Genomic DNA, 24,238 nt, shown 5'->3' with positions numbered 1-24,238 from the left:
AGCGGAAGAGGAGTGGCAAGTCTCGCGATAGTTGGGCGAAGGTCTCGCGAGAGGTGCGAGGTTGTCGTGCGCGTGTGGTACCGCCGGGCCCGCCGCTTCCAGGGGTGCGCTGTTGCCGCGCCGCTCCGTGCCCCCGCCGGCCCTCACGGCGCTTTGGGGAGCTCTCCGCGGCTTGGCTCCGCGTCCAAGGGCAGTGGTCAGGCCCCAGGGGTAGTTCGGGGGGTTTTGCCCTCTCTGGGCGCCATTTTGTTGGCCCTTGGTGCGCCTCCAGCCTGGCCCCCGCACTCTGAGTGAGTAGTGGGCCTCTCCTCACCCACACGCATCCGCCCAGGCAGCCAGGCCAAAATGGGGAAGGCAGCTAAGCGGAAACGAAAGGTCTCGGTGCCCTCCACAGCCAAGGGCCCCGTGAAGTCAGCTATGGCCATGGTTAAGAGCAACCCCTTTGAGGTGAAGGTCAACAGGCAGAAGTTTAATATCTTGGGGAGGAAGACCAAGAATGATGTGGGGTTGCCTGGTGTCTCACGGTCCAAAGCCATCAAGAAGGTAAGAGGACATCAAAAGTTGGGAGGAAGGATTGCATCTGTAGATGTGGCTGCGGTGGAGAGGTGGAGCCATCTCTGGTGAGACTGCCTCCGTTGTGTACTGGAGAAATGGCTGGCTGGCTGGTCACCTCACGTTGCTCAGATGATGATGGAGAGTTTGCTGAATACGTTTCCCTCCAGTGCAATCTAAAGAGTTCAGTAGTGCAAGTCTTCCTCGTCACACGTGTAGCAATGATTCTCGTTTCAAATTACCCAGGTCCAGAATGCAGTGGCACACATCAGCAAGCAAACACTGGACCAGTGTGTAGGCAGTTGTCGGTGTTCATAACGTTGGTCGGTTTTGGTCGCTATGGCATGTAAAGCTTCTTGATAATGGGGCAATATTGCTGTAATAGTGAAAGCTTGCAGGGGCACCAAGTTTTGAATGCAGTGAGAAATACGTAGACACAAAGAAACTACCATAGATTTGGAAATCGTGTGATAACATTTTTTTGCACTGGTTGAATCGTTGCATTGTAGAAGTATGTTGGGATGCAACAATCCTTATTACTCTCATAGGAATGATGGTACAGCTTAAGAATAAATCTTTTATCTTCCACCCTTATACTGTTTTACAATTGCCTTTCTTTCTCTACTGACACCACAAGCTACCTGACCAAAATCTGTGATGCATGAGGGAGAACATCACGTCATACTACATCAGGGATTCTAGCAATCTATCATATCCTTGAATGAAGCACTGGAATTTTTTATGATTTGTTCCTTCAGACAAACCAGGGAAGAAGTTAAAACGTCTGTAGATTCTGTTAAAGGTGAAAAAAGCATAATTTGAAAGTATGCCCCTGAGATTCTCTCTGACATGTTCTATACAATCTATTGTCAAACAGAATTTAAAGCACTTACCGAAGGATTTCTTTTTAAAAATAGTGCAGCAAAAGGAAATGGATAGGCTTTAATTTTGCATGCATTGTGAAAGGTTGCGCATTAATTTTTATCAGTGAGAGAGGACATCAAATAATTGATGAACAAAAGCTGTTCTGTATCCAGGGTCTTAAGAGATTAAAGTTCATGCATGGCATTTAAGCTGCCTGATATTTTATATATTTTATATATTTACATACATATATATGTATATAAATATATATACACATTTTAATATATTATAAGAAGTAAATACAAGGTAGAACTGACAGTAGTAGGTTAAATGAGTTCTGGTGTCAGTTACAGTGGCATCTGAAAATTGTGAATGCTCAGTGAGGTTACAGAGGCCTGTTGTAGTAAACTTGTTCTTTTCCTTCAGTGCAGCAGTTTATGAGTTCATGGTAATATGAATAGCAACAGTACCTTTCCGTAAGATTCAGCTAATGTGTTTTAAATAAACATGGATTTTTTTCAGACTAAACATGGCCAGTATTTTCTTCCTTTAGAAACTATGCAGTATCTTCAGCATGAAAATATGTTAGCTTTCACTCTTCATTACTATTTTTCCAGGGTTTAGAAAACTTTATGAATGTGTAGTATCACATTTTAAAGTGTTTGGGTAAATCAGATGCTTGTCATGAATTAGATCACTGGCATTGAAAAGTAAGCCTCTCAATCTATACAGTAAGTACAGCATCTACTAGCTCGTATAGGTCTGCTGAACTTCCTTTTACTGCCTTGATGCATAACCGCCCTGTGCTCAACACTAAAGCAGAGTGCTAAATGTATATATCCACTTGGGGGTTTTTATGTCTTAGATGAGAAGACAAAAGAGTTTCAGCTGACACTGGGGCTTTTTTTTGCTTTCTTTAATGTGTTATTCTTTTATACTAAGCTTCAGATAAATCAATCCTTTAGTGACAATGCAGAGTTTTTATATGTGATAAAATAAAGGTGAAATACAGTGTACCATGTTTTACCTTCATATGGGCAGCTTATAAGAGAACTTAATGACGCTGAATATATTATATGACCTTCCCATCTCTTTTCTCATTAATTTTTCCTTCTCTTTCATTGCATTCTGGTAAATTAGATTATGTTGCCCCAGGATACCGTGGAACCTTTGAAAGTAATTATTCTCTTTGTTTTTTAATTAATTTTTTTTTTTTTCTTCTAGCGTACCCAGACCTTGCTGAAAGAGTATAAAGAAAGGGAAAAGACAAATGTGTTTAAAGATAAACGATTTGGTGAATATAACACCAAAATAAGTCCAGAGGAAAAAATGATCAGACGATTCACTTTGGAAAGACAGGTAAACTATAGGAATTAAAACAACAACAACAAAAAACAAACAACCCCCAGACCCTCCCCACAACCAAAACCAGAGAAACACTTGTTAGTTGGCTGTGTCCCCCTTAACAGAGGATTTTGCACAGTAATGCTTTCTTGTATATTTTATATGTTTGGAACTTACATGAAAAAACAAATTTTGTGGAAATAAAAAAAAATTCATCAACATTTTCTGGTTTTGCAAGACAACTTCTCAAAGCAGAAATTTCTTTGAGCACTGATATGCAAGAAAGCCATGTTTAAGCAGATTCATTGATTTCTTGGTGTTCTTTGACTACTGTGATTTGGGAATCGAATTAGGAAAAGGCAACCACCATCAAGTACACTCTGAGATTCCAGTACAACTGTTGAACAACAGCCATTCAATCTCCTGACTAGAACAACTCTGTAACTTGCTGTCATTCTGTAACGTGAATTGTATGTGCAGTGCTGTTCTTTCTGCCTCATCATACTCTGTCTCTGGAATTCAGTAGTGTAATACCATATTCTACTGATAATTTGTATAGGTTAAAGTCTGTTTCATTAGGCCTGAAATTTAGTAGTTAAGAATTGATGTTACTGATGTATAGATAAAACTTAAGCTTCCTTAGGTTTTCTGAGTTACTTGATTGGTACATAAGAGGGGCATCATACTCCCTCACTTAAGGTTTAATGTGTTCAAATGAAAGTATTGGTCTGGTAGTGATTAATCCCCTCAACTAGCATTAAAAATACAGGCTTTGTTAATTTGTTGCTGGGTAACTAAAAGTCTTTTGTTATTTAATTGGTTGGTTTTACTATTCTTAGAAAAATTATGGGAAGAAGAATATCTATAATCTCAATGAAGATGAGGAATTAACTCATTACGGCCAATCTCTGGCAGAAATTGAAAAAATGAATGATATTATTGATAGTGACAGTGACACAGAGGAAAGAGGAACATTGTCAGGTAAGACGTGTCAGCTAGTTTCCCACTGTTGGTTTTATTGTTGGTACATGTACATCATTTGCTCAGTGCTATCTTTCAATGAGAAAGAATATTATTTAGCTGCACCAAAATGCTAGTTAAAATACAGAAAACCCATGCTCCTACCTCATACAAAATATTTGTCAGCATAAATTAAGCGTCTAGCATCAATCTCTTTTGGTATGGCCATTCCCATAGGCATGGGAATAGTACATGATTGATTCAATAGTTTTAATTGTTCCCATTCTCAAAGAATAGGGAGATACTGCCCCAGCAGCAGCACTCCAGCCCTCATGTATGGATTTGAAAAGGATTCACAATCTACTTTTTTCCCCAGCTGAATTAACTGCTGCTCACTTTGGAGGGGGTGGAGGCCTCCTTCGTAAAAAAGCATCAAGTGGGCAGCAAGATGAAGAGGAGGAAAAACCTAAATCTAGAAAGGAACTCATAGAAGAGATGATAACCAAATCTAAACAAGAAAAGGTGAGTTTTTAGCCTTGAAGTATAAGTGAACATGATTAAGAAGCTGTCACAATTTCTGTCTTTGCAAAATAAAATAGTAGTGGCATAGAAAACAAAGGAGATAGCTGTCTAGGAGAAGAGTCCAAGCTTCTTGCATAAAGTCTGTCCGACTTTGTTGGCATTTTAAGATATGCACTTAATATCTGCCATTCTTTTGTATGCACAAATCTCCCTATCTCTTGACTCTTAACTTGTTTTCTGTATGCAACCCTTGTGCCATTCAGTGTAACTCTATACTGCTTCTTACACAAAAAATGTTTACACCTTTAAAATGTTAAATATTTAAAATTATTAATTTGCTGAAGACAGCATTTTGGTTTTACGGTGTAAATGCTGTCACATCCATCTGAACATAACTGCTGCATTATGGTTTTGTTGTTTTTTTCTAGCAAGAGAGGCAAACTCAGAGAGAAAGTGCGTTAGAACTGACAGAAAAGCTTGATAATGACTGGAAGGAAATCCAAACCCTTATTGCCCGCAAAACCCCAAAATCAGAGAAAAAGGACAAAGAAGTAGAAAAGCCTAAGGTAAGGGTTTGTCTGGCCTACTTTCTGTTGTTTTAATAACTTGTGGTTTTGATTCGTAATGGCTGCAACATAAGGCAAAGTTCATCATTTTGTAAAATAAAATGTAGCCTGCTATTCACATTGAAGGTATGCTGCAGTTTTAGGACCGTTTGGTTAGTTGGAGGAATATAGGGTTTTATATGATTTACCTGCTTTTAATTACCTATTGCTTTTCATTATTTATCAATTCTGAGAGAGGTTGCAGGTTGAATACCACTGTTAGCTACAGCTTATTTGTACAATAAATACATTTTCTTGAATAACTGAAATTGTTGAGATCATTGACTTATTTTGAATGCCTTTGCAGTGTTTCTTGAATAAAACAACTTTTATTTGACAGCAAATGTTTCCTTGTTGTAAATTTGGTACTGTTTCTACAAAAAGGGAAGGAAGATATTTTATCTTTTGAATTAGATACCTTATGGTCTCAAAGCTTTTTCTATCATTTTTATTTTATACTAAGGGAAATAAACCTTTAAATCTAAGAATAGGTAATATAATGCATTGCACTGGGTTTTTTCTTGTAGAAATTTTGTATTGTTTTGCAGAACACTGTGAATTTCCATTTATTCCTTGGCAATATAGTTCAGTTTTTGAAAGATTCAAGTAATGAACTGATCTTATATTATAATGAATCTCAAATAACAAACAGAAGATACTGGTTCGAAAGTTCATATTTTGATGTATTGATCTTTGTTTTCAAGATGTTTCTTAACATGGTGAATACTGTAGTGTGTTGGTAATGGTATCTTAGACAAAAATTTTGTCATCATAATTTGCTGAAAAGGTAGGTTAGATTCCTATGCTTCATGTGTGTGGATCCAATTAAAGAATTCTCAAGATGCAAAGTATGAATTAATAATGCTCCAGAACATTAACATTGAATTGGAGAAAATTATCTAGTCGTATGTAAGAAGAAAAATTCCTGGAAATTAATTTTAGAAAAGCTGTATGGCTTAGTGACTTAAGCAGGTATCAGGAGACTCTGTTCGCATGTCCGGTGTAATCTCTGCTAGTGACTGTTTTCTCAAGTATGCTGCTTTATTACTTTAAGGTGAACATCTGTGTAACTAAGATAGCAAAGACTTAGCTCATGTCTGATATTATAAAGTGAAATGTAAACGATAAATTTATTCATTCTAGCTGCTTTTTTGAGAAGATAGTGTTTTATTAATATTTTAAATTTTTTCAATTAATATGTAAACTAGTTTTTATTTAAGATGCTATTTATAAGTGTTTAAGTTGTGAGTAACTTAAATAGGGGAGGGGGAAATGTCAGGAGAATTTCTGTTCAAGTGTTCATTCCATTACTTGTCTTAGTGCTGAGTTGAATGTCCTTACAGCTTTCCTTGGAAATGGTCTTTTCCTTATATCTTAATAGTCATATTTCTTAGCTGTTAGTCTGGCAGAGAGTGTCTGCAAAGCAGAATAATAAAACTTAAGATAATAAACAATTATATAAATATTTCTTTAGCCTGATGAATATGATATGATTGTTCGAGAACTTGGATTTGAGATGAAAGCAAAACCTTCAGAAAGGATGAAGACAGAAGAAGAATTGGCAAAAGAGGAGCAGGCACGACTCCAGAAGCTGGAGGTATACCATTTATGGTTTTTAGATTGTTTTGTGGCCTATATTTTGGGAGTGACCGCGTATGTTCATTGCTTGACCTTAGATTAAAAGTGGCTGTACTGAACTACAGTTTGTCAGAGGCTGAATTCAGGAAATCTCCTGTTTGTGTTTTGTTTGCAATCTGGTATTACAACAAAAAAACATAGGCTTAGTACGTGACTATTGAGGTTTATGAAATCAGTTGGTCTTTCTTCAATAGAAATGCAATACGGCTTCAGTTTGCCTTTAAATGTTTTAAATTACTCAGTGTTGAGAGGTGCTTCTAAGTCAGGGGGAGTATCATGTTGCACAGCAGTTGAATTAATGCACTGGCAAGTCATTTATTGTTTTCTTGTGGTGTTGCAAGAGTCTTCCAGCAGTACTATGCAGGGGAATAGAATTCTTTTGGGAAATGTTGCATGCTCTTTCTATTACATGGAACTCCAAGTCTTACAGAAAGAATGAGTAATTTGGTAAATGTTTCTCTCCTTTTTTTACTTTTTGGTTTGGTGTACTAGGGATACATTTAGGACTGCAAGGATTCAGTACCTTCAAGTTATCTCAGAACAGCTCAGTAGCTAATAGCAGAACAGAACAAAGGAGCTTTTTTTTTCTTTTTGTGTTCTTGTCATCTTGTTTGATGCACAGTCTGTCTGGTTGCCCAGGTGGAAATCCTTTTGTAAATGATTGATTCAGATATTGCCCGTTGCGTTTGTACTGCAAAGTTGTTACATGTGGGAAACACAGATAAACACTGCAGAATCATAAAACGCTTTAGAAGCTTGCATTTTCTAATAATGATGCATTGTCTCATAAGCAAAACAGATAATTTTAAAATGAGAGAACATAATGCTTCTGGTAAACCCAGTTTTAAAGGCTTCCAAGTAAGCTAATCCAATTGTCTGTGTGCTTTTATCAGATCACACTCGCCACAAAACATAAGGCATCATCAGCTTTTGCCCATAATTTATCAAGTTGCTGTTTTTTCTTTTCATCAACTTGTTGAATAATCCTAGTTAACTGTTTGGGGTTTTTTTTGCCTTTGATTTTGTTAGCGTTGTATTTGAGGGATCTTCCATTCTGGTTTAGTTACCTGAATGATATAGATGGCTGACATCAATGTGTGTGGTATTTCTACTAAAACAGGCAGATCGACTACGGAGAATGCATGGATTAGATGAACAGGCAAACAAAAAGAAACCCAGCCATGTGTCAGCTGATGATCTGGCTGATGGCTTTATCCTGGATAAAGATGACAGACGGTTGTTGTCTTACAAGGTAAGGTTTCAAATTTCAGAGTTTTCAGAGTTCTGAAAAGAACATAGGAGGATTGGTTTGGAAGTGACTTCTGTGGAGGCATCTAGTCCAACCTCCTGCTCAAAGCAGGGTCAGCTATGAAATTACCAGTTTGCTCAGGGCTTTATCCAGTCTGTGCTTGGAAGATCTCCAAGAATGGAGTTAGCGCATCTCTCTGGGCAGCCTTTCCACTGACTGTACTTAGCGTGAAAAAGTTTCTTTTTCTATCCAGTCTGAACATCTCTTGTTTCAGCGTAGGCCTGTTGCTTCTCATTCTCCTGGTGTGGACTGTGATGAAGAGTGTTGCTCTGCCTTCTCAGTGGCGTCCCTTGTAGGTGCAGAAAGGTGGTTATTTGATCCTGGCTGAAAAATCCCGGGTCAGCCTCTCCTTACAAGGGAGGTGCCCCAGCCCCTCAACAATCTTGATGGCTTTCTGCTGAACTTGCTGTAGTTTATGGATGTCTTTATGGTATTTGAAAACCCAAAACTGGATGCTGTATTCTGTGTGGTCTTACCAGTGTCAAGTAGAGGGGAATAGTTGTTTCCCTCGATCTACTGACTATACTGTTATAGTAGCCTTCTATGCTACTGGGCTGAAGAGAGGGTGTTAGCCCTTCTGGTCATTTTTTAAATTTCCACTGTATTTAATACAGCTTCCACCAAACTTCAGCCTCAGGACGAGTGGGTTTCTGAAGGAACCCTTCTCCTATGAAGTAGCTTTGATTAAGGTGGCAGAGCAATATAACCTTAAAGCTCATGTGGTGAGTCACCCTGACTGTGGTGCATGTGTGTAGAGACTGATCCTCTCACATGTAAGTAGCAAGGGAGCTGCTGTTGTCCTTCAAGGGGAGAAAATAAATTGTGAGTGTGAAATTAAACTGATGATTAATAAAATCTGGATGGGAACAAATATTTATCTGATATGCTATTTTAATACATAGAAGGAATATGTATTTTTTTCTGGAAGTGATGTTGAATTTTTTTTTCCACCATATCATCTACTAGTAGTTTTTATTTCTGTGTTGTTTCTTGTAGTCCTCATAGACTACCTCCTATTCTTCCAGTTTCTTATAGCCCCTTGGAAATAATGCTACTTTTCTTATCTGTATGCATGTTCTCTGCTTAAAATCACTTCTTGGCTGGCACTGCTGCCATTCACTGCTTGGTCAGGGTAGCAAGGCTCAGGTGCTGGTCATGTGTATTTAATGACAGCTTTGCATGGTGATTCTGGCGAGGTGCTGTCACTTTGCGGTGTTTTAACTGGTTTATTTTCTCTACTGACAGGATGGAAAAATTAATATTGAAAATGAAGAGGAAGAAGAAAAAGACAGGGAGGATGAAGAAAAGGAAGCAGAAGAAGGCGGGAAGGAAGATAATGGGAATGAAGAAGAAAGTCAGGAAGAATCTGCTAGTGAAGATGAGGACGTTGCTGCAGATAGCCACTCAGATCTTGAATCTAACGTTGAGAGTGAAGAAGAAGAAACTGCAGGGAATAAAGAACAGAATAAACACAAGACAAATGAAAATGAATCACAGAGTGTGGAGGAACTAGATACAAAAATGGAAGCTGCCAAATCAGAGCTTCCCTATACATTTGCTGGTAAGCAAAGGATTGATCCAGAGATCTCTGTTGTCTTCAAGGGGTTTATAACCAGTCTCTTTCTCTGCCCTGTAGGATCTTAAGTATTCCTGTTCATACATAAAGTTTTGCTTCATAGTTGTCTTCTACTGTTCCAAGAGTAGCCAGTGACTGCTGTTTGTAGTGATCAGCACCAGTCTTGCTTTGAGCAGTGGGAGCCAGATCTGTTTAATCCCAGAGCTGTTTCTGCTCCTCCAAGCAGCCTTAGAATTGAGAGCTAAATACTTGGGAGAAAAATGGAGATCTGTACTCCTTTCTGAAGGCCACCATCACATCCAATCCAAAGTGCTAGTGTTTCGCATAAGGGAAGTCAGAATAGTATTCTACTACCTATACTTAAATGAGAAAAGATTACTTTCTCTAGTGTTTGGACTGACATTTTTGTCAGAGAAGATGCTGGGAGAGGCAGAATTCTGAGGGTTTAATCCCCATGATGTAACATCGCGGTATTGTTAAATAGAGACGGAAAGTTTGACTCCCTTTGGGACTCGGCCTAGGAGGGAGGAGGAGCCATGTTTCCAGTAGTACACAAAACATTCATTATTATTAAGTACGTAACATATCTAACTATTGTCCTAGTGTAGATTTCTCTAACAAAAGTGTATGTCACAAGATTTAACAATCTTTCAAACAACTTCCTTAAGTGCTTTCATTTTCCCATCAAAAGGAGATAACTTACTACAGAAAGCCTTTTAAATTGCATTCAGGTTTTGCTTTAATCAGAAAGCAGTCACATTAAGTAACTCAAGAAATGTAACCGGTTAGGATGTTTTCTAGCTTTTTCACTTGTGCAAAAAACTAAATATATGCCAGTTGTTTGGGTTTGGGTTTTTTTATTATTATTTTTTCTTCTTCCAGTGGCAAGATTCTGTTCTTAAAATCCTGCATACAAAAGCTAGTTAGGTATGAATTAAACATAGAGCTGATTGTGTTATGGTAAATTTATGATTGAATGCGTGCTTAAGTTTAATTCTGCTTTGTGTGTGTTAACACAGTTGTGCTCAGCTTAGGCAGCAAATGTAGGATGAATTGAATGTTAATCATTGAAAAACATTTACATGGTTTTCTGACTTATGTTCATATATATAGTTACCTATATGCTTATAGATAGTGTTTAAAAGGTGATTATTTAAAAGCTGTATTGTGTCTTATTTTCTGAATAGTAACATTTTCAAATTGGAAATTTGTTAGATGTTCACTTGAATTAAGTATGTTAAGTTTGAGATTTTTGCCTGGTCAGTTTCTGTTTTTACTTTCTAGTTCCTGAGTCCTATGAGACATTTAAGTCTTTATTGGCTGGAAGAACAATAGAACAACAGCTTATTATACTGGAGAGAATTCAGAAATGCAATCATCCAAGCCTTGCAGTGGGAAACAAAGCAAAGTTGGAGGTATGGGGGGTTGTTGATTTGTTGAAGTTTAAAATCAACTTTGAATTCCAGAGTAAGTTTTAGCAAGTATTCAGAAAGCAGTATAACATATACATGCTTCTATGTTGTCAATAGCAGCAGAATCAACACACTACTTGTTTTCTAACTTCTGTGTCACTGTTCTTTTGTGCAGTTTAAGAATATATACAATGAAGAAAAACCCTAATAATTTTTATGTTATGCTTCTTGCAGAAATTATTTGGCTTTCTTCTGGAGTATATTGGAGAGTTAGCAACTCTGGATTTACCAGAGCTCAGAACAATTGACAAACTGGTCCTGTAAGTAATAAATACTATGGACTTTTGCTCCTTTATGATTTAAAGAGAAAAGCTACCTGGGGTAAAGCATTTTGTGTGTTGCTTTGAAACAGTTGGACTCTGATCTTAAAGGTCTTTCCCAGCCTAAATGATTCTATGAATAGTTCTGTAGGGATTGTAGGCAAATGATAACTCTCCAGCTCTGTAGCGTTTTAACTTTGTTTCATGTGTTGCTTGAGCTATTAATTGTACCAAGACATTTTTAAAACTTCAGAATGTAGTTTTTGATCTGCAAAATGGTTTTCATGGGTAGTGGATAAATGATACTATGTATGCATGCAAACTTCTGTATATGAAGCTATTTAGACTACTGATCAAGGATCTTAAGCTTTGCAATTACAGTGTGGAGTTCCCTTTGCAATCACTGGGTTTTTCCATGGGCTTCAGTTCTGTGAATTCACTCAGGGAACTAGATGAAAATGCGATTCAAGAGTTATAGTAAGCTCATACAGAAGTTCCAAATACACACTGTGCAGGAAGTTGTCAATTTGGCATTGTTGTCTTCAAGTACCTGACCTCCAGTTACAGTCACAAGAGAGCCCAATTTGTCTCAGAGGTATATAGCAAATGACGAGTCAGTGGACACAGGCTGCAACAAGGGAAATTCCAATTAGATGTAAGGAAAAAAATCTTCACAGCAAAGGCACTGAACATCAAAACAAGTTTCCCAGGAGTCTATGGAATCACCACCCTTGAAGACATACAAAGCTCAACAAAGCCATGAGCAACCTGATCCAGCTTTGAAGTTAGCCATGCTTTGAGCAGGGGGTTGCATCAGATAATCTCCAAAGGTCCCTTCCAACCAAAATTAGTCTGTGATTCCTATCTTGACTTTGCAGGCTAGACAGCTTTCTGTAGTTTTCAGCATGTGGTTTTTATTTCATGCTCAAGTAAGTAAGTTTTAAAAAATATGTTATGTGCAGCTTTAGTGTTCATTGCTCTGTTGCATTCGTCAGCAAGAGCACTGACCCATTGATACTGTCGCACATGCTGGGGCTTTGTAAAAAAGCGTAAACACGTTTTTATTGTTTCATAGAAATGAGACTTAACTAGTATCACTACCGACATTCTTAACTGAAAACACTGGAAAAACTGACCAAACAGATGCAGAGTCCTGACTGCATCTCCCTGTAGGCATTAACTGTAGGCCAGGAGCTGAACTATGTGGGTACTTTTTTCCTTGTTTTAATTAATAATTTTGCTAACCACACTGCTGTCTCACACGTTGTTTAACATTGCCTAAGAGTATTTAGAGTAGCGTGCTGCCTAGTATGTGTCGGCATACCTCAGTGCAGTAAAATGTAGAGTTAGGGGATTCAGAAGGGTATATTTTAAACATAGAAGGTGTTTTAAAGTTTTTAATTATTTTTTATTTAAGACTTAGAAACCACCACATCAAAGATTTATCTCATGAGGTCCAGTGAAAAATACACGTCTCTGTAATATAAAAATATTACAATAATAATCTATATACTGTGTGGCTATTTCTGAAGAAGAATAATTTGTTTCAGGGCATTTGTTATTGATATAATGTATGTAGTACACAAAATACCTTCCTACAGGTACTTAAAAATCAGGTTTTTATTAACATCAGTAGTGTAACTTGATTGTTACTTACATTTCTTGTTAATAGGCCATTGTACAATCTTTGCCAGATGTTTCCTGAGGCAGCCAGTGACAGCATTAAGTTTATTCTTCGAGACGCTGCACATGATATGGAAGAATTAATTGAAGTTAAAGGCCGTGCAACACTTCCAGGTTTAGACATGGTAACAAATGCATACTGCTAAGAAAATAATCTTGTTCTTCCCATTAGTATGGAAATGCCAGTAAACATGAGATGACATTAAATTTAATGTCATGTTTCAAAGTATGTAATGGATTATTAGCATCTATGACTTTTTAGGTTTCTTGATGTTTTAAATTGCCTCTCTTGCAGGTAAGTTGTAACAGAAACTCCCACAAGAACAAAAAAAAAAAACCCCTGAGAAACAAACACACACACTTCGCCATGTTCTTCAGAACAGATGTCTGACTCTGAAATATTAATAAGGGGAAAATACCTTAAAACTGGCAGTCCAGTTTTCATAGCAGAACATTGTTTTCCTGATGAAACTGAAATGGGTAGTTCTAGGAAGAAGCGATGCTGTCAGTTATGTCCTCATGTGTTTAGTTAAGTACAAATGTTTAAAAAAAGTACTCCAGAGGCATACTGTCTCCTAGGTTAACAAAAATAACAATGAAATATTATGGATATAAAAATACAACATTTCTTATACTTAAATTTAGAAATTATCATATGGAATGACTGTAAAATAATTGACCTTTCCTCCTTATATTAGTAATATTTCAAAATTTCAGTGGTCATGCTAAATATGAACAGACTCCTTTTTTAGTGTCCACGTAAATAGATATTAGGGAGTTCAAGAATGGAGCATATGGAAAACGAGTATTTGTTGTAGTAAAAAGTTTCAAAGACAAACCATAAGTCAGTAATCAAAGGGAGCTACGCTTGATGAAGAGTGCTGCCTGATGGAATAATTAAGACTATTAAAAGAAAATAGGCTGAAGTATTTGCTTAGAAGACTTGGTTATTGCAGCTTGAAAAATATTTATATTGAGCTCTTTTGAAGAGTCTTTATTCAGGTTGTTTTGAATTTTGCAGGAAATGTATTGTAGAGAGTTTTTAACTTCTGTTTTTGTTTTGTTACTGTCACCCTTATGACACCAATCACACTTCTGACTTGCATTCCCTTCAGTGGACTTTTCCAGGTTTCAAGTCATCATTATCTTCTAGGGTGGAATTATATCACTCCTATCCTTAAAGCACTTGTTTGAGTGAACATTCCTTAGACCAGTTGTGTTAGTAGACGTTATATGTGCCTGTAGTTTATCTAACCTGAAATTTGGACTGTGGTATCTAGTAATCAAAACAGTTCAGGAAAATATTTGTTTATGACAGAAACTTCATAGAGAGAAGCAGAGCTGAAACAAGATAACTCCATTTGAGTCTAGCTGACTATGATAATTTTCAGTATTACCTCACAACTGATGTCTACCATCCCTATGGTCTTGACAGGAGGTCGCTTGTAGCTCTTTTAACAAGTCCCCTTCAGTAAAAGTGTACCTAATCACTGTTTAGTTCTTTGGCTGCAGCTGTTATTTGTTGATGTGTGCTGGTGCACGAGTTTCCTGGTCACTTAATTGTCTGTTGAGGACCTTTTGAATGGTGTCACAGGTCCTGTGTAGCCACTTGCTCGTTTCTTTGTGGTGTGAGAGTATGTGATTGCAGTAAGCTGGAGGGGGTAATATTTTCTTACAGAGTAAATGGGGTTGGGAGGCATAGTTCCTTCGTGGTGGTTCTTTCAACTGCCTTGTTTAATTAATGCAGTGTTAGACCTATAACGGATATTCCATTTTCTCATGTAACTTAATCATCTCAAATAGGTCATGTATCGTATCAGATTTCTCAAAATGATGTGTGTTGTTGTGTTTTGAGACTACTACATGGCAGTTACTCATTCATCAGTTAAATAGGTGTAAAGTCAAGATCCTGGGAGTAATGCCTTAATTATGTTTTGTCTTACTCTGTTTTATGTGCTCTCAGCTTATTTATTTGAAAATTACATCTCTGCTGTTTCCAACTTCTGATTTCATGCATCCGGTTGTAACACCTGCTTTTATGTACATGAGTCAGCTACTTACTAAGGTATGTCTATGATGTTGCATCTCAATATATAACTTCATTTCCTTGTTTCTTCCCAGGACTCCAAATGTATTTGTTAACTTTAATGTATATATTGGAAATGTACTGAAAAGACAGCTTTGTGTTGGTATAGTCACAGATAGTAATTGGAAGAAAAAGTGAAAAGGAAAAAAAACCCTTGTAGAGTACAGTCCAACTCACAAAACTGTATTTAATCATTTTTTCAAGCTGTCATACAAGAATTTCTTATATGACAAATTAGGTACAACTAGTAGAACAGACTGAATACAGTCTAAAATCATTAGTGATTTCTCTTCCATATGTTGCATTTGTTCCTACTTAAGAAATATACTTAAAAATTGGCAGTATTTGTTTTCCTTGAAAATGTACCTAATGCAGTATGTTGCAGTGCAGTTAAAATATGCCCTAATTCTTCTATTCAAATATCCTGTTTATATGTTTTAAAAGTCTTGAGCTAGTTGTTTTGCTGCTGTCAGATAGTGAAGTTGCTCTGAGCCTTATTACATTTCTTTGGTTCATTTCTGAAGAATTTACTGTTTGTGGTTTAGCACCTTCTAGTGGCTAAACCAGTTCTGACTGACTTCTTACTCGATTCTGCATATACTCTCAGTGAGGGCAGGAGAAAGCCAGTATGTTTCTCATGTGAAGTCCAAAGGGTGTAATTTTACAGATTTTAGATGTGTACAACTTATTTATTATTTCTGCTTTTTGGGAAATCCTGTATTTGTGATGTATAGACTTCTTATTACTAATATCTTGTGCCTTTTTTTTTTTTTTTCTTTTAGTGTCGCATCACAACATTGCAAGATGTTATTAAAGGGTTATTTATATGTTGTTTGTTCCTGGAATATGTATCTCTCTCCAGAAGATTTGTACCAGAACTCATCAATTTTCTTCTTGGAGTACTTCACATATCTCTACCCAAAAAACGGGCCCAGGGTGAGTTTGTTTATAGTAAATGAGTGTTAAATTTTAAGTTTACCTTTTAGGGTTTATCTTTTAAATTTAAATAAAAGTAATTCACACTGAATTTATTATTTTGAAAAAAAAGACAAAAATCATGTTAGGTTAGCCATACACAACCTTGATTCTTGGGCATCTTGTTATGAACTAGATCTTTTAGTGTTGTTAGCAGGGAGAAAAGAACTGAGGCTATTAAAGGAAATGAAGTCATGTTGCCCACAGTGCAGTATTTTTGCAATATTGGGGTTGTAAATAGACAGACTGATTAGACTGTGCTCTGAAATTCACAGTTCTTAATGGGTTCCCGGTGAGTACCCTGTCTTCTCAGTGAGGTAGCAGCTAATGCTTCAGATACCCTCCCTCTTCAGCTAATAGCCATATCACTGAGATAAACAAGAGAAGTATATTACAATGTTGATATTTTTCCTTTTTATTTATTTCACATGGATTTGTTGTAGCCTGTCAGAGGGCAGCTATCCCCACAAGCAGGATTAATCTGTGCTGTAGCATAACTGTAAATTTAGCAACTTGCACAGACAGCAGGGGCACTAAATCTATCTGTTCAATTTGATCCATATGCTAGCAAATGATTTTTATTTGCCACTCTTCCTTTTTCTTTGACGTTTTCTTTTGACCTCGTTTCTAGCTTTAAAGTTACTCAAGATACAGGCCTCTTTTTTTGACAAGTTCAGGGACAGTAATTCACTTATGAGGAGCATGTGTTAGTATCTCTGTCTGGGTCACTCTGAGTGTCACTTAGCATCCATGAAGAGACTCTGCAGACAGGATGGTCTCAAGTCAAAAATTCAAGTATCTGTTGGCAAACTCACAAGACATCTGGGATTTAATGAACTACAGGCTATGTATTGATAATGCTTGTCACTCTTGATAAGACATTTGAAGAGCTTCTGTTAGCTAGGTGGTCATCAGTCTGGGTCTGTTGCTGCAGTATTCTAGTACATCTTCAGCAGCACCGAGTGGTCATCTTGCACCTTCCTTCTTTTTTTTTTTTCTTCTCCCCTTTAGCATTTTTATGCCTTACCATGCTGGAATTTTTTTTTTTTCTTTTGAATTCTTGAGCTACTAATGATCCTTTTTTTCAACAAGCCTAGCACTGAAGTTTCACCTTTGTTATCTTGTACAGATGTACCCTACAGACTTTCTCCCATCTGCTTCTCAAAGCTTAGCATTTTTCTCTAAAGTGTGAGCCAAGGTTACACAGCTGGGCTGCATCAGAGCTAAGCCTTAGATTCTCAGAACACCAACAGCTGAAGTCTTAGAAGGAGGTGGGAAGAGGTTAAGGAGTGGGTGGGTTACATAATACTTAAAGTATTTTCTCCTTTGTGTACTCTCTTAGGAATATTTGATCTACAAAGGGTTTTAGTACAGCTAAAATACAGGATTCTGCAAAATCAGATAAACTATTTAAAAATAATTAGTGGTAATCGATGATCAAGTGTTAACCATTTTTTTTCTCTGTATTTCTGTTAATGCTTTTGCACTAGCTAAATTTGCATAGTGTTGATTTCTGTTAGCAGTGAGGAAAAGCTCAATAAAAGATACGTTAGAGAGACTGTATTCTCTTTGAGAATTTTTCAGTCATTGTTGGTGTTTTGATGTTACCAAAGTATCCCACCATGAATTTTTAAATACATGATTGCTGATAAATGTGATCGTTGGGCTGTGAATACAGAATATTTTAAAATGAGCATACATCCAGTTCTCTGGAATGTTAATATATTGTCACACCAAAAAATTTCTTGGGGTTCAATTTTGACAGTAAGTACAATCAGCAAATAGAACTGTTTTAGTTTTATGAACTTGATCCTTAAATTTCTCACTTGAAAAAATTACATGGAATACAACTCCATAAAAGACTGAAATACAGTCTGCTTTAGACTAAAAAAGCAATTACTACCTTAAAAAAGAAGAAGATGTGGAGGGAGTGGGAAGGAGTTGTCACTGTTGGTAGCCTTAGCTAATGGAGTTGTTAGTAAGATCTGCTATCCTTTCACAAGTATAGTGAATATAACAAAACTCATGTATCTTAGTTTCTGATCTGGCATAGTCATAGTCATGTGTGTCATAATCTCTCACAATTTTGGGTCTCAAACCTTATGAATTTTTATTTCAACATGTTTTTTTCTGGCCCATCTGTAAAGAGGTTCTTCAGATATAGGTTCTAAAGCATGTAAATATTCTTACAGTTTTGAAATAAGTTCCATTGCAAGCTTGCAGGACATAAGGAAAACAAAGAATAAAATCAAAAAGGTCCAGCACAGAGACTGCAAACTATTTTTTCCCTTGACCACAAAATTCCTGCTCCAGCTCGCTGTGCTGCTTGACCACTTTCTGGTCAAAGCCTTCTACTTGTAACCCCATGGGAAGGTCCTGTGCCTGCCCTTTACTCTTAAGCATGTCCAGTACTCCATCCTCACTGGCAGTTTTAACTGTTCCCCACAGGGCAGACATGTACCTACGTGTCTTCTGTCTGCCCATACACAGAATCATAGAATGTATCACAGAATGGTTTGGGTTGGAAGCGACCTTAAAGATCATCTAGTTCCAACCCCCTGCCATGGGCAGGGACACCTTCCACTAGACCAGGTTGCTCCAAGCCCCATCCAGCCTGGCCTTGAACACTGCCAGGGAGGGGGCAGCCACAGCTTCTCTGAGCAACCTCTTGCGGTGCCTTACCACCCTCGCAGTAAGGGGTTTCTTCCTATTATCTGCTCTGAACTTACCCTCTTTCAGTTTAAAGCCATTATGCCTTGTCCTAACTCCCTGATCAAGAGTCCCTCCTCATCTTTCCTGTAGGCTTCCTTTAAGTACTGGAAGGCTGCTATAAGGTATCCCCAGAGTCTTCTCTTTATGCTAAATAACCCCAGCTCTCTCAGCCTGTCCTTGTACGGGAGGTGGTTCAGCTCCATGATCATCTTTGTGGCCCTTCTCCAGACCTGCCTGAGCAGGTCCATGTCTTCCTTATGCTGGAGGCGCCAGAGTTGAACACTCCAGGTGTGGTCTCACAAGAGCCAAGCAGATGGGGAGAATCATCTCCCTCAGGCTGATGGCCACACTTCTTTTGATGCAGCCCAGGATGCGATTGGCTTTCTGGGCTGCTGGTGCACATTGTCAGCTCATATTCAATACTGCCAAGTCATCTGCAGGACTGCTCTCAATTCACTCATCACCCAGCCTGTATCTGTGTTTGGGGTTGCCTCAACCCGGATGCAGGACCTTACACTTGGCCTTGCTGAACTTCATGAGGTTCACGGAGGCCCCCCTCTCTAGCCTGTCAGAGTCCCTCTGGGTGGCATCCCTTCCCTCTATAGTATCAACCACACCACTCAGCTTGATGTCATCCACTTGCAGAGTGTGCACTCAATCTCATTGTCCATGTCCCAGACAAAAATGTTAAATAATACTGGTCCCTGGTCCCAGTATGGACCCCTGAGGGACCCCGCTCATCACTGGTCTCCACCTGGACATCAAGCTGTTGGCACAACTCTTTTGAGTGTGGCTGTCCAGCCAACTCCTTATTCACCAAGTGGTCCACCCATCAAATCCATGTCACTCCCTTTCAGAGACAAGGATGGTATGTGGGACAGTATCAAATGCTTTGCACAAGTCCAGGTAGGTGACAACAGTCTCTCTTCCCGTATACACCAAAACTGTGACCCTGTCGTAGAAGGCCACCAATGACCTTCTAAAAATAGGGGTCATTTTTTCCTTTTTCGAGTCACTGGGAGATGCACCAGTCTGCTCCAACTTTTCAAATTGATGGAGAGTGGCTTAGCAACTTCATCTGCCAGTTCCCTCAGGACCCCTGGATGCATCTCATCAGGTCCCATGGACATGTGCACCCTCAGTTTCCTTAGATAGTCTCAAACCTGTTCTTCTACAGTGGGCAGTACTTCGTTCTTGCAGACCCTGCCTTTGGATTCTGTGATTTGAGTGGCATGGCTAAGAGCACTTGCTGATGACTGTATTCATGCTCTAGTGTTTCCCATTATTTTAGAAAAACATAATACTGATAAAGTATTTTTTTGAGGCAGTATAATTAAAAATGTAAAAATAGTTGTTGGGTTTTTTCCCCTTCAGAAAGAAGGCTTCGTATTGATCTTGTTCAATGATAATTGTTTTGGTTTTTTAGGCTATACTGTAGTACATCCATTTTCACCAGTGGGGAAAAACTTGGAGCTGCTTTTGGTGTGTGATAAGAAGGATCTGGAAAGTTGGCAGAAGCAAAATCTGCCCTTGAGTATTGTGACTAGATTAAAGGAAACCAGTGGAACAGAAATGAATCATATCAGGTATGTAGGAAATGTGAACACAATACCAGATCATCTTTTGGGCAATCTCGGTGACCATGCTCTTCAGGAATAAAAATAGGAGCAGTGAGTTGTTCCGCTTTATTTTTATGGTACGCTTTATTCTGTAGCATATGAAATTGCTAATCTTTTGCCAGAGTGTTACGTGGAGCACGTTAGAGTGCTCAGGTCTTCCATTCCTTTATGGTACAGCTGAGAACAGATGGGAATGATGCAGAGACAGAGAAGGTACCCAGTACTTTGAACTGTCAAGCTCTTCAGAAGCAATTAACTGTATTTGCATACAAACACTATGTTACGAAGTGTCACTTAAGTAATAACACACTGAAGTTAGTAACTAAGACCGCAATTAAACATGTTCATTAACCATGTTCAGCCTCATTTTTCACTTTGCACTTGTGTTATGATACAACTTATTTCAGGGATGAGTAAGCATTTTGTTACAAAGTTCGAAAAGAAAGCACAAAATCAAAATTACTGATTCTGTTTCAGTGAAGTTTTAGAACTTCAGAAACAGCACCAGAACACTTTTATAACTAGTATAAAAACTTCTTACTCCATGTAAGTGCCAAAGATGCAATACTGGCTTGTGCTCTGCACTGACATAAAAATTTGTGGCTGATGGTTTCCTTGGGTATTTGCTTAGAATGCAATTTTTTGCCTGAATTAACAACTGGAAACAGTCTTGTAACAGGTTCTGTCAGGAAGTCTTGGTAGTAGATGCTGCTAACACTCTCCAATTTGATTCATTTTATTTTAAAATCCACTTCAGTTTTTGCAAGTGAAATTGTTAATTCTTTTGTACATTAACAGGTTATCATGTCTAGCCCTGTGTTTTGACCTTATTAAAAAATGTGCAGCTCTGTATGAGTCTTTACCATCATTCCATGAAATAATGCATCCTATCAGAGTTCTCCTTACACAGCATGTGCCAGTGAATGAATATCCTGAAAAAATGCAGGTATGTGTTCCTCAAGAATGAAATAATTGGTGTTTGTTTTATTAATAAACATCCTGTGATCTTCATTTGTGCTTAAAGAAACAAGAAACAAGTGTAAGCATCAGTGAGATGTTTTCAAAGGTCAGGCATTTGCCTTTTGTGCTCTTCAGAAGTCATAGTGATGTTTCTGTGGAAAAAACCGAAAGAGCAGAGTATATTTAGAAAAGCTATTTTTTTCATTCTGTATCTTGTCTTGCCCTGCTAATTGAAGAGATAGCACTTAGCTTATAATAATGTAACATTCCACGAGTGACTTTATAAGAGTAGTAGGCTGGTCATCCACTTGCTCTTGTAGTTCTGTAATGAATCTGTAACACCTTGGTGCAACCAAATACATGTACCAAATTGATGAGGTAGTATTTCTAACTGTCATCATATGTTAGTAAAACTAACATATAAATATGCCTGATCAGCTATCTGATTTAAAAGTGGACAGTTGTTTGTTTTCTAGCAACAAGGTTCAAATTTTTATTCTGTCTCTTCAGAATGTAGCAAAATTGTCCACTCCTCAAAGAGGCGTCATGAAATATCCTTAGAGAACATTTTGTGATGTAAGTGATGCAAAATGGCATATATTTCTTGCCATCAAAATAAACAAAATGTACAGTCATTCTTAACATGACCCTGAAAGGCAGAGTCTGAGTTAAACTGGCTTTAGTCTTGCTTCTTTCTCTATTAGGTGAAAGTATCTGCAGACCTTTCTTATTGTCCATGATATTAAATACTATCCAGCCTGGGAGACTTAATGGCATTTCAGTGTTAGCAGTGTCCTAAATGAATAGCAGTGATTTTACCCAGAAAGAGAACATAAGGGGAGAACATTACTGTTGATGCAATTTACAATAGTTTGTGAGTTATGGTGTCTTTTATATGCTTTTAAAGTTGTAATTTGATTTGCATTTTCAGGAATGGTATCACAGTGCTCTGAAAGAGCTAGAGAACAAAGTGAAACAGTATACCCCACTGATAAGTGAGAAGAAGAAGCCAGTGCCATTGAAACAGTATACACCTAAAATTGTGAAAGTGTAAGTAAAGCCACCCTTGATGCAAAGGAAAAGTGTGTTTAAACATTAAGATTCTCAGCAAGCTAGAAGTGTTTGGAAAGCAGGACATAAAATGTAACTATTTTTCTGCTAGATTTTGTGCACAAATCACAAGGAACCAGCTATTTGGGTGGTAGGGAAGGAAAGAAAAAGGAAGAATTCTAAGAACTAAAGATTATCTTATGGAAAAAATAGCACTGGAAATCAACTCTTGCCCATGTAATCAATTGTAAATTAATAAATTTCAAGACAAAAAGGGGTGTCTGACCTGTCTAGTCAGGTGCTTCGCTGAATGCTCTGTCAAGCACTCAGGTCGGAAGAACAAGAGTGAGTAGTTCATACATACATAAACTATGTGAAGGAAAGAACAGATAGTGGAAGTACTGAGGGATGCTTCACTGGTGCAAAAGATAAGGTAGACTATTCCTGTACTGTGCATCACTGATTGTAACAAATATTAAGTCAGATTAAGCATTCATTTAAGCATACTTCCTTGCCCCATTCTTCTCTTTCCCCCAACCAAGCAGCTTTCCACCTTCCAACAGGAGCAATGACAAAAAAACATGGGGGTTTTTTTCCCCCTTTTTCACAGAGCGTGCAATTACCATGTGCGTTTTTTTTATTCTGTTTTGGAATTACATTTTAGAATGTTAGTTTGGTTTTGTAGATAATAGAATGGTATTCTGATTCAGGAAGTCTGCTTTGTATCGGCTGCTGATCTATTTAGCCATGTTGGTTATCTACAGGGGCATAAATTGTCTGCCTTACTTATTCTGGTAATTGAAGAGGACAGTTTTCCTCTGCTGTACGCGTTTATCCCTGAGTAACTGAGCAGACAGTTTCTGTGAATTCACCCGCAGAGAAGGTCTGCAAAAGTTTGAAATATACTGGGGGATCCTGTCTCTCCCCATACGTCTTTCATTCTTCTACTCTAGCTTTTTCAGTCTGTTCAAAATGCAGGCTGTGTATGGGGAATTGAAATGTAAATGTTGTCTGCTTGTCATTTGCATGATGATGATATGCAGTTAGAAGGTCTGGTAAGTTTTTCCACTATGTTCATTGGGCACCTCCTTATTTTAGAAGTTCATTGGGCAGCTCCTTATTTTAGAAGTTAATATAGAATATGCAGCAATTAAAATTGAGTTGGTATTCATATGAAAACTCACTCCTGATAAACTGAAAAAGTTCTGTTAAGGTGTTCTGTGCTCACACATACATTCTCATTTCAGTTTAGAGTTTGGAAGAAAGCAGGGAGGCAGCAAGAAGGAGCAAGAAAGAAAACAGTTGATTCAGAGGCATAAACGTGAACTTAAAGGAGCCATTCGTGAGATTCGGAAAGATAACCAGTTTCTGGCTAGAATGCAACTTTCAGAAATCATGGAGAGGTAATGTAGCCTTTGTTTCAATACCAGTCTGGGGGTTGGTCTGTTATGTGTTCATTTTTTTTGTTGCATGCCAAGACTGACAATAATAAGCAACCATACTAAACTTAAAAAAAAATTGGACGATTTGGGGAAAAACACACACTTTCAATAGCAATCATTTGAAGTGTTTTCAGCTTTCCAGTTTTGTTTCCCTAGTTTAAGATATGCAGAATGTTTTTATTTGAGTGTGTTGGTGAAATTTAAGAGTTGGGGGGCTCTTTATAAATCAATAATTATTGTCTAAATATACTTATTTTCCCTAGTGTAATTTTTCTGAAATATTTTATATGTTGTTTGTTTTACAGAGATTCAGCTAGAAAAAGAAAAGTGAAAGAGCTTCTTGGTAGCCTTTCTGCACAGGAAGGTGAATGGAAAGCCATGAAAAGAAAAAGAGGGAAGAATTAATTGGGACTATCTACAGCAGGAATCTTTGTTTTTACTGCCATATAAAATAGCCCAATCCTGGGGCTTTTGAACAGATTTTAATTGCATTCTTTGGATGCATTCATTTTGAGAAGACAGCCTCATCAGATCCATCTGAAAAAGTGAACCTGCTTATTGGAAAAATCCACAGGTTTTCATAAGGAAAATAAAAATAACACTTCTGTA

General features: G+C 37.7%; 1 protein-coding gene across 1 annotated transcript; it reads left to right on the top strand.

Moving 5' to 3' along the window:
* Positions 1 to 48: 48 nt before the first annotated feature.
* On the top strand, positions 49 to 24,238 carry NOP14 (NOP14 nucleolar protein). Its single transcript, XM_005229815.3, has 18 exons — positions 49 to 543; positions 2,641 to 2,775; positions 3,600 to 3,741; positions 4,097 to 4,242; positions 4,671 to 4,808; positions 6,322 to 6,444; positions 7,606 to 7,737; positions 9,040 to 9,355; positions 10,655 to 10,785; positions 11,017 to 11,102; positions 12,775 to 12,910; positions 14,749 to 14,850; positions 15,654 to 15,807; positions 19,985 to 20,144; positions 20,976 to 21,123; positions 22,069 to 22,187; positions 23,435 to 23,590; positions 23,935 to 24,238. Exons 1-18 carry the CDS (start codon positions 346 to 348, stop codon positions 24,032 to 24,034), a joined length of 2,622 nt encoding a protein of 873 aa, XP_005229872.1. The 5' UTR covers positions 49 to 345; the 3' UTR covers positions 24,035 to 24,238.

This window comes from Falco peregrinus, chromosome 2 (assembly GCF_023634155.1).
Source record: "Falco peregrinus isolate bFalPer1 chromosome 2, bFalPer1.pri, whole genome shotgun sequence".
In the NCBI taxonomy this organism is placed as follows: Eukaryota; Metazoa; Chordata; class Aves; order Falconiformes; family Falconidae; genus Falco; species Falco peregrinus.
Note: the sequence above shows the minus strand (reverse complement) of the source record. Positions and strands in the feature narration are given on the sequence as shown.

Coding starts and splice junctions, on each gene's coding strand:
- NOP14 (XM_005229815.3), top strand. CDS start 346: ATGGGGAAGGCAGCTAAGCGGAAACGAAAGGTCTCGGTGCCCTCCACA. Junction 3,742..4,096: donor GGAAAGAGGAACATTGTCAG/GTAAGACGTGTC, acceptor TTTTTTCCCCAG/CTGAATTAACTGCTGCTCAC. Junction 4,809..6,321: donor AAGAAGTAGAAAAGCCTAAG/GTAAGGGTTTGT, acceptor ATATTTCTTTAG/CCTGATGAATATGATATGAT.